Consider the following 11,294-nt stretch of genomic DNA (forward strand, 5'->3'; position numbering starts at 1 on the left):
GTGCTTCTTACAAAGCGCGGCGCGGCGGCAGGGCGGCCCTGCCCGTCACGTGGCCTTTACGTCACGGGCCAGGGCGGAGCAAGGACACGTCGCTCGCGCGCGGCTTCCCAGGCCCCCCCCCCACAGCAAACGGCCTCCTGTAACTACGAACCTTGCCCTGACAGGGCAAACCTAATATCTCAGAGCGGGTGAAGACTAGAATAAGGAGCAATTAAAGGGGACTGTATGGAATTTCTCGTAATTGGAGTTCTTAGGGTAGTACTGCCCACTGCCACACAGGTTGCCCACAACTGCAGCTCGTTGTCGCGCTGTGATGACCTCATTAGGCACCACGTGTTGCACCCCTGCGGCCGGCTTCCTCTAATCATGTGATGTGGTCCAACCATTCAAGGCAAGCTTGGCCTCCAGACGTCGCAGAAATCGACTACTAACTCCAGCGTGCCGCACAGTAAAGGCACCCACTGCAGCAGCATTTCCCGTGCGAGCTCACAGATGCACGGCCACTGAGTCTAGCACAAAGGGAAGGCCGAGACCGAAAGCGCACAGGGCTGACTTCCAAAACAAATACCACTGCGTGCCACCTTCCAAGTGACTCAGCGTGGTCCCTTCTGGGAGGAATAGTTCTGCCCGGGAAGAAGGGGGCGGGTTCTGCTACCAAGTTGCGGGTCTCGCGCCCCGCCCTGCTCTCTGCGCGGGAAAACACCAACGGCTGGCTGCGAAACCCGAGACCCAAAAAGTCTACAAGTTAGAAGGGGCTCGTGATTCAATCTAACTAAATGTGGGTCAGGTTCTGCATTCCCAAATCCCGACTGCATGAAAAGACTAACATTTATTGAACTCCTGCTCCACATCAGCCCTGTATACAGTCATATTGTATCATGTTATATCATGTAATCAACCCCTCGAGGCTAGAATCGGTCTCATTTTGAGGACATGGAAAGAGGTGTAGGGAGTTATTTCCTGGCATGAAATATCCAAATCAGTTTTCTGTCGCGCAAAGTGGAATGAGCCACATCTCAGTAAGACTGTACCTGTTGTTAACTCCAGGAACTAAGATGAAATGACATAATGGTCTGTAATTATAGCAAAGAGTTAGAGTTTATTTTATCATTTACTGGCCTATTTGATCCTCAAAGATACTATCCAGGGACTGAGGGTGTAGCTCAGCCATTAGAACGTGTGTACTTAGTGTTGCCAGGCCCAGGGTTCAATCCTGAGCAATAACAAAAGTGTGTATATTATCCTAGGCTAGTTTACAAAGGACTTGGAATTCCAGGAGGCCTATCTCAGAGTTTTCTACCCTGGTAACATCACTGAGTTGTGAAATTCAGATTATGTAAAGTACCTGAGTACAACATAGGAAACCCTCAACAAGTGAATTATTCACACAGTTTTTGCCCAATAGGTGTTTGCTTGTTTCCTTTTTGTACTGGGTGATAGACCCAACCTGATCTTTTATTAAAATTGGGAGCCATCTTGCCACAAAGCCCTGAAAAGATAATTTTGGCTTTACTATAAATTGCTGCAAATTCTGAACCTGCTTGGAATGCCTGCCCGTGCCTTGAACTCACCCATGCCTGACTCTCTGACCAGATAGCAGCCCTCTCTGAAACTTGGTGACACCTCATAAATATTGGCCTTCCCTGGCCAGACAACGACCCTCTCTGAGGCTCTAATGGTCCTCATAAATTCTGATGTTGGGGCCAGCAAACAAAAAAAAAATGTAAACTACCATTAGTGTGATGCTTGTCAGAGTTCTGTTATCTGTAACCCCCCTTTTGTGTAACTTTCTGGGCTATAAAGCTGGGCTATAGGAAAGGTGGGGTGCTGTCTTGTTCCCGCCGTTTTGGGAGGGAGAGGCAGCCCGGCCGGTCGAAATAATAAGCTTGCTTTAATTTGATTTTAATTGGAGTCAGTGGTCTTTTCTTGCGTCCTGATCTAACGTTTGTCCATAGCAAGGACTCAACAAACAGTAACTGCTGCTATTACATAAAATTCTTACTTTACATTACTATTTATTTATTTATGGTGCTGAAATTGAACCCAGGACTTCGCATGCTGGGCAAGTACTCTGCCACCAGCTACATCCATCCTTTTAAAAATTTTTTTAAAAACTTAAGACAGGGTCTCACTAAGTTGACCAGACTGGCCTCAAATTTAGGATTTCCTTGTTTCATTCTCCTGGATAGCTAGGGTTACAGGCGTGCATCTACTCCCAGCTCTACGTTATTCTTTTAACACTACAAAGAAATGTGTTACCTTAACCTTACCTTCACTGACAACACTACCATGACTTCACTATGATATTATCACCCTTCAAAACATTCTGTATATTGGGCTGGGGTTGGTAGCTCAGTGGTAGAGCACTGGGTTTGATTTACAGCACCACATATAAATAAACAAAGGTACATCAATAACTAATAAAATATTAAAAAAAAAAAAAAAAACCTTCTGGGTTTGGGTGTGATGGTACATACCTATAATCCAAGCAACTAAGAAGGCTGAGGCCAGTCTCAGAAATTTAGCAAGACCCTAAGCAAATTCATCAGACCCTGTCTCAAACTAAAAAATAAAAAGGGTTGGAGATGTGGCTCACTAGTTAGTCCCTGGGTTCAATCCTTGGTACAAAAAAAAAAAAAAAAAAACCACAAACAAACAAACAAAAACCCCTACAAAGTAGTTACTATAATCCCATTTTGCACATGAGGTATCAAACCCAGGAACTAAACAATTTGCCCAAAGTCACACAGCTTATCATGGAAAGAGCCAGAACAGGATCACAAATCTTACTCTTTTCCATCTCACTATGCTAAACCACACCACTGATAATACGTGCTTTCAATGGTCAGCAGAGTCAGGGATTTCATTACTATGGTATTTTAATAAATTTATCAAGAATCTTTTAATTCAAAACACCAGTTCATTTGCTAATTTTAGATAGCAGAATTTCTAAGCCAGTGAATGGATTTCAAAGAGGTCTTTGCAGGGCTAGGGGTGTAGTTTAGTGCCTAGCCTGCATAAGGCCCTGGGTTCGTCCGCAGCACCAAAGGAGAAAAAGGGCATCAGATTTTATGTTCAAACTAACAATCATTTTGGGTAATAGCAACAGCTACAAATAAAGTATTTTTAAAAAATTTTTTAGTTGTAGATGAACACAATACCTTTATTTTATTTATTTATTTTTATGTGGTGCTGAGGATTGAACCCAGGCCTCACACATGCTAGGCAAGTACTCTACCACTGAACAACAACCTCAGTCCCACAAATAAAGTGGTTTTTTGTTTTGTTTTTTGTTTTTTTGATACCAGGGATTGAACTCAGGGGCACTCGACCACCGAGAAACATCCCCCACCCTATTTTGTATTTTATTTAGAGACAGGGTCTCACTGAGTTGCTTAGCGCCTTGCTGTTGCTGAGACTGGCTTTGAACTCACAGTCCTCTTGCCTCAATCTCCCAAGCTGCTGTGATTATAAATAAAGTATTTTTTAAGTAAACCTGTCCAGATCCTAAATGTCAATACTGGAAGGCCATATTTTCACATACTGAGACACATCTGGTTAGAACAAAACATTGTTCCTGGGAAAAGATCCATATAAATCAAATCAGTACTGCCAGAAAAGACTCCTTTGAAATCCATCCTTCCTCAACCAAGGAGAAATGTTAGTATTCTAGGCTCAGCTGTCTTCTGCTTGAAAGACTGACACAATCTGGAGTTAACTTAATTGAAGCTAGGGAATTAAAATCCATCTCCTAAGAGGCTCATTTAGTAAGATAGAGTGAAAGCAGAGAAATTGCCTAGGGAGAGGGAGGCAATGAGAAGAAGGAAAAGCTGGCACCCAATTTAAGAATTCATATAGGCTCCAAAGAGCAGAGCAAGGAAAATTATTTTACAGTGAACCCCTTTAGGTTTTGCATGACCCACATAGCAAATGCAAAAGGAATTCCTTTGAGTGAGCCAAACAGAAAGGTTATTTAAAATGTATGACTAGAACCAGAATGCATTCATTCCTTGTAGATCCAAAAATAGATAATACTCAGAACCTAAGTCCATTCTACCTTTTATCTGTTTCTCTCTTCCTCGGGGGTTATATTTTCTCTCTTCAGGAACATTATTTATTTATTTTTGTATAAAGATGGAAGTACGATCTTTTGCCTGACAATACCTAATAAATACTTCCAGGAGCTGGGGGCATTAGCCCAGTACAGTGTCCGCTTACCTAACGAGGGCTCCATCCCCAGCATGGCAAACTAAATAAATATTTTCTTTTCTTTGGATAAATCAGTACTCATTTGTACACTCCACATCCCTCTTTATTTTCAATGTTGAGACAGGGTCTTGCTAAATTAGGACCTCTCTAAGTTGCTGAGGCTTATGATCCTTCTGCCTCAGCCTACTGAGTTGCTGGGATTACAAGAATGTGCCACCATGCCCTATTTCGGCTTGTTTTTGAGACAGGGTCTCCCTATATTACATAGGCTTGAGCCCAAGCAGCTGGGTCTATAGGCCCGCACCACCACACCCCACTATCACAACCTTTTTTTTTTGGTACTAGGGATTGAGCTCAAGGGCACTTGACCACTGAGCCATATCCCCAGCACTATTTTATATTTTATTTAGAGACCAGGTCTCCCTGAGTTGCATAGGGCCTTACTGAGTTGCTTAGGGTCTCGCTAAATTGCTGAGGCTGGCTTTGAACTCGTGATCCTCCTGCCTCAGCCATCCGAGCCACTGGGATTAAGTTAATGGCTCCTGCCCTGTTTTCTTCAGAATAATGAAGTTCAAGAAATCAAATATCTGACTATACTCTGAAAATTACAAAGGTCACACAAATAAGTTGTTAGTATTCATCATTTTTTCTCTTGCTAGACTTTTCCCTTTCTAAAAAATGCAGTTGAATGCATACCTGTAAGCCCAGAGACTGCAAGAGGCTGAAGCACAAGGATTGCAAATTGGAGACCAGCCTCAGCAATTTAGCAAGACTCTGTCTCAAAAAATAAGGGCCAGGGCTGTAATTCAGTGGCAGAGTATTTGCCTAGCATGTGTGAGGCACTGGGTTCAATCCTTAGCACCACATAAAAATAAACTAATAAAATAAAGGCAAAAAAATAAAAAAGGGCTGGGGATGTAGCTCAGTGGTAGAGTATGTACCACTCCCCCCAAAAAACAACAACAACACTGGTTTACCAGTTTAAGAACTTCCATCAAATGCTCCTTCCTACTTTTGCCTGGAGCTTTCCAGACATATCAAATCACTGTAACAAAATACACTGTTACAATATGAAAACAATTTATCCTTTGTTAAACCTCTTTCATTCCAAAACCCAAATCAAAGGCAAATTTTAGATTTACTGAAGTTTCTTTCTGCAAGGCTAAAAAGCACTGATTTCAGTTTTCAAAAGCCTGTGTGAAAAAAAAATTCTTATTTTTATATTATAGTTTTATTCTCTATACATTGTCACAGTAAAGAAACGAAACGAAACTTGCCAACTATAACTCATACTCTAAAAAAGTAGACATCAGAATTTAGATGATATGTTGTATTCTAAAAATCAAAATGATCAAATTTGAAGAGTAGGAAAGAAATATTAAGAGATCATTTGGCTCTGGTGTAGCTCAGTGGTAAAATACATGCTTAGTTCAAGCAAGACCCTGGGTATAATTCCAGGCAACCCGCTCATCAAAAAAAAAAAAAGTATTTTGCAGGGACTCCAAGAAATCTATCAATAGTAGGTGACATGGAGATAATGAGAAGAATCAGTTTTCACTAAATTTCATTTTGTACCTTTTGAAATTTGTACTATGTACAGTTTAAATATATCTATTTGTTATTGTATCAATTTATTATAAATCACTGAAGGAATCCAAAGAAGCCCTCATTTCTAGAAGAGAAAATTCAGGCCAAAGAAGTAGAAAACCTGCTCAGAATCACACTGCTGAAGGGCAAAAGGCTGACAGGAGAACTCAGAAACCTAGTGAAAGTTTCCAGTGCTCCCCTCACCATAATGCTTTGTTTATGTTTGTGGCAAAACATCAGGTGCCATCTTACAAAGAATAAAAGTACCACCATCCTCCAGTTCAGAACAGTTCTTTCAGAAATCATGGTGACTGGTACAATAGTAACACTTAATGTTGTCACAGAAGATTCTATAGCAAAGGGACAGACATGACATCTTCATTAACAAGTCTCCTACCAGGCCGGGAATGTGGCTCAGAGGTACAGCATTTGCTTGGCATGTGTGAGGCCCTGGGTTCCATCTCAGTTATCCACACCCCCCCAAAAAAAATCAACTCCTAAAAAGTGAGTTAATAAAGAGGGAGGAGGTATGGCTCAAAGGTGCTCAGTAAGTACAAAGTTTTGGGTTGAATTCCCAGCACCACCCGCAATAAATAGACAACACATGGATTATGTGTGGACAGTATGCCCTCTCTCAGGCACACATAGATTCAAGCCTTTAAGCAGGCTAGGAAATTTTTTTGGCATTCATTATTACTGACAGCAAGTATGTCTGACTAGGCAGAAGATATTAGTATTTAGTAGTACAAGGAGTTTATTCCTGGTGAACTGATTCAGAGGAAAGAGCAATAGCAGCCTACAGGAAATTCTAGTTTGAAAGAAGACTTCATTCCACTGCAGAGATACTCTTCAACAGGGAACTAAGGGAATTATTCAGACCCTAAAACCCTCAAATACTCTGAAGCAAGGCAGCTTCAGCTCCTCTGAGGAATTCAAGCATTCTTTCCCTTTTGGTAAGAACAAGCATTAGCTTTTTCTTTCAGTGGGTACCAATGCCAGGAAAACTGCAGAATTTCCATAGGAAAGAATAAGAGAAGCCAGACGTTAAAACCATTGGAAAAAACTATCTGAATCAGCCTAACTGGAACAAAAAGACCTTGGAAGAAAGTTGTTAAAAAGGACTATTCTTTCCATTTTAGAGCTGTGTGTGGCCTTCAAATTTGTAGAAATACATGTATGTTAGATATTGTTAGTAACAAGACTGGCATAACTTCCAGTCAGAACTACTATTCATATTTCTAAAGAGAAACTATGGCATATGGATAAACCACAGACCAGGACTTTCTTAGATAATTCTAGGTCACAAGGTCACAACACACTGAAAACCACATCTTCAATTCTGTATCACAAAGGCCAGAGAGAACTCAAGTCCCAACACTAGATAACCCCTATGGTCTCTAAGGAATTGATATTATAAAATGCCTCACCTCAACAAACGTCCTGAGTGTAGTTTCAAATCCCATCTCCAATTTTCACTACATATTTTAGACATAAGAAAAAACAGTTGAAGTTTGTTCATTAACAATGTTTCTACTTTGTTGTAAATAAATCTGCCTTGTAGTAAAATAGTCACATAATTCAAATGAAAACAAAAATCATAGGAAACTTAAAAAGTCAATTATCCTCCCAGGGAAAAGTATTAATATTAAAATCTCTATCAATGTATTTAATCAAAAACATTAAATGACCAGGTGTGGTGTCGGGCTGGGCAGATAGCTCAGTTGGTAGAGTGCTTGCCTTGCATGCACAAGGCCCTAGGTTCAATCCCCAGCACCACAAAAAAAATAAAAATAAAAATAAAATAATCAGGTATGGTGATGTACATATGTAATCCCAGTGACTCAGGAGACTGAGCCAGAAGGATCGAAAGTTCGAGGCCAGCCTCATTAATTTAGCAAGACTCTGCTTCAAAATAAAAAATTAAAAGGGTGACTCAGGGCACAGTGGCGCATGCCTGTAATCCCAGCAGCTCAGAAGGCTGAGGCAGGAGGATTTGCTAGTTCATAGGCAGTCTCAGCAACTTTGTGAGGCACTTAGCAATTCAGTAAGACCCTATCTTTAAATATTTTTAAAAGGGCTGGGGATGTGGCTCATTGGTTAAACACTCCTGGGTTCAATCCCTGTACCAAAAAAAAAAAAAGGATTGAGATATAGCTCAGTGGTAAAGCTCCCCTGGGTTCAATTCCCAGTACCAAAACAAAACTAAACAAAAACAAAAACAAAAAAAACTTAAATAAACAGGGCTGGGGTTGTAGCTCAGTGATAGAGCACTTGCCTAGCACGGGTGAGGCACTGGATCAGATCTTTGGCACCACATAAAAATAAATACAACTAAAAATAAAATAATAAATAAAAACAAGCATTAAATACATAAACAGAAGTCTAAACCCCAAGACACATTCACTCCTTCTTAGCAACAAATGAGTTAAAAAGTGATAAAAATTCCAGGAGCAGTGGCACAGGCCTGTAATCCCAGTGGCTTGGAAGGCTGAGACAGGAGGATTGCAAGTTCAAATCCAACCTTGGCAATTTAGTGAGACTCTGTCTCAAAACAAAAAATAGAAAAGGTTGAGGATGTAGCTCAATGGTAAAGCGCCCCTGGGTTCAATCCCTGGTACCAAAAAAGAAAAAATAAGTTGCATTAACTTTACCTAGGTAACTAACATTACCCTAGGGCAAGAGAAATATTCAGGGAGTCACACATTTCCCTTGATGTCAATTTTAAAAATTAAAGAGCTGGTTTCTTTGATAAGAAAAAAGGGAGAACAAAAAAATTTTAAATTATATCTTTAAGCTTCTGGTCCAATAAATTTTTAAAAATTGCCTCATGGCCACAATATCAAAGTCAATTCCATTTTCCCTCCAAAATCATGAGTCATATCAAACATTTGGTGTCCATGAAAACTGCTGCTGTTTAAATTCATTCGATTAAAAATTGAGTTCCCAGGGGCTGTGGCTCAGTGGTAGAGTACTCGCCTAGCATGTGTGAGGTACTGGGTTGGATCCTCAGCACCACATAAAAATAATAAATGAATAAAGATATATATGTATATTTGAGTTCCCACACCTAAACAAGTATAATCTAAATTCAACCAGAAAAGCTGAATACCAACTTTACCTATCCTACAGTTCCATGCTTACACTTAGTATCAATTTTTTTCTCAAATTGGGGTAAAAAAAAGCACGGTAAAATTTCACGAGTGTAGCTATTAAGTACACAGAACCTGATGAAAAGGGAAAATGGATGTTCTATACTCCAACCTCTCCTGTGTGACTTTTCAAAAAAAATGGTTTAAAATTGTTTATATGCTAGTTTATTATTTTTTTAATTTTATAGTTGTTGATGGGCCTTTATTTTAGTTATTTATATGTGGTGCTGAGAGTGGCTAACCCAGTGCCTCACTCGTGCTAGGCAAGCGCTCTACCACTGAGCTACAATCCCAGCCCCACATATGCTACTTTAAATGAGACTAAACCCTTACGTGCCAAATCTTAACTTGCCACGGTAATGGAATAAAGAGCTAAGCATATAGTCGTCTTCTCTCAGACAATGCCAAAGTTTTGAGTCAATAATTTCACACGACTCTCCATTAACTTTCCATGAACCTAACTAACAAAAAAAAATAGACAGGCTGAGATTTCAAATCATTTCTTGCTCTTCTTCTGGCGGAGGCAGAAAGAGCGGGCATGGCAGAGAAAAAGGAGCACAAACACGGGGTATTCGAAAATAAAACAGTCCTGAGTGAGGGACAACTACTGGAAAACAGAGAGAAGAAAAAGAAGAACTTTGCATTCTCAGTCCTCAGACTCCGTTCCAGAATTCAGCACTACTTGCCAAAAGCAATGGCATTAGACCAAATTACTAAATATCACCCACAATCTTCCGCTTCGACTCCCCGACACTTTGTCCAACCATTCTCAGTTATGACACTCCCAGGCAGTGCTTGCGGAGCAGTGCTAATGCATCCCAAGTAAGGGAAATCTGAGGCCCAGAGGGGGCACGGCGAGCTTGTAAAGAAAACTCCCAGAGTTCGCAAGCGGGGACCCGAACAGAAAGTCTGCTCACGGTGCAGGCTGCAGAGCCGTCTCTTCTGGTCTTCACCTTTACACAAGGGTGGTCCACCTGGGACTGGGGACAGAGGGCTCCCTCCCGCCGCCGCCTCAGTCCCTCGGGACGCGGCGCGAGCCCCTACCCTCTGCCAGCAGAGCTCCGGGACAAGACCTCCACCTTCTCGCTTCAACCCTCCGCCCCGCTCAATAGGATACAACCGCCATCTCTTTCTGACCTGTCCCCGCGGGGTCCGAGTCCGTAGTGCGACGCCTCCATGCCGGCCGCTTCACGAGCGGCACCCACCACCAGACCCCGGGACGCCGATGCTAGGGTGGCAAGTCTGGCCGGCAGCCGGACCCCGCCCCCTGGCAACCACACCCCGCACTGTCGCCACCGCCTATTGGCCCACGGACCGGCCGCTCCTCGCTTATTGGCTATTGGTGCCAGCCGGCGATGCGGGAGGGTTTCTAGGGGGCGGGAGCAACACGGGAGTTAAAGGCGCCTGCGCAGGGGCAGGGATGACTCGCCTGGGCTTGGTCCCCTGGAGAGCGCCGCCGGGCAGGGGGCCGCGACCGAGGGCAGAAGTCTGTGATCTCGGTTGCCTTTGCTCCGGCTTGCTGAAAAGCGGCTCAGTGGGAGGAGCCCATCCCCCAATACCGCCACACGTATTGGCTTCCCGCACCCCAGCGGTGTACCAAGACCACCCAGAGTGCTCCCAGGAGTCTGTAGGTCTCCATTTACAAAACCTCTACAGCCAGCTTCTCCATAGTCTGGTCCTTTCCTTGATACCAGAGGCCTTCCTGGAACCACGCCTGTGCCTTCACTGCACAACACTCTTTCAGCCTCCAACTACTACAGCCCAAACTTCTTGATCATCCCCAAACCTGCTCTGAAAACACACCAGAGAATCCATCTACCTCTCTACTGCCTGTGGATCTTCTTCAAACATTTCAAACATCGTTATCCAAGAGAGCCACTATCTAAACTTGGTAAACTTATACTCTTGTTTCTAATAAATCACGTACCCAACCATCATTCCCTTCTCGTTACCAACATAGCATTAGCATTATAGCCCCCACAGAACTTCCTAACAGAAGTTACTTACACATAGACTACTAGCATTCTGAGATCAAAGTTTGCACATTCGTTTTGAATCCAGAAGTTAATTTGCTAAGGAGAACTTTGGAGAACACAGCATTGCACTCACTGGGTGACACTGAACATGGTTCATTTCTTTGTTGTCCTCTCCCCGGCCACCCAAATGGGGGATGGATCCCAGGATCTCAGCTTGGCAGGCAAGTGCTCTACAACTGAAGCACATCCCCAACTCTTGTGGTTCATTTTCTATGCTTTAAATTCCCATCTATAAAATAAGCAAAACCTGACAGAGTAGGCTTATGTAAAGGCTAAATGATGGGGTTGAATGAGATCACATTTGTATGAGTAA

The 11,294-nt window shown here is 42.4% G+C and overlaps 1 protein-coding gene across 5 annotated transcripts in view; it reads right to left on the reverse strand.

The window, feature by feature from the left end:
• Positions 1-10,210, reverse strand: part of Tulp3 (TUB like protein 3) — a 67,313-nt gene extending 57,103 nt beyond the window's left edge. For 4 of the 5 annotated variants that reach the window (XM_048787700.1, XM_048787699.1, XM_048787697.1 and 1 more), the window contains exon 1: positions 10,083-10,210. In XM_048787700.1, the coding sequence (XP_048643657.1) occupies positions 10,083-10,123 (41 nt within the window). In that variant the 5' untranslated portion in view covers positions 10,124-10,210. The remainder of the gene's footprint in view (positions 1-10,082) is intronic. The other variant, XM_015500618.2, reaches the window with a different exon arrangement.
• Between the last annotated feature and the right edge of the window lie 1,084 nt (positions 10,211-11,294).

Source organism: Marmota marmota, unplaced genomic scaffold (assembly GCF_001458135.2).
Source record: "Marmota marmota marmota unplaced genomic scaffold, marMar, whole genome shotgun sequence".
Classification (NCBI taxonomy): Eukaryota; Metazoa; Chordata; class Mammalia; order Rodentia; family Sciuridae; genus Marmota; species Marmota marmota.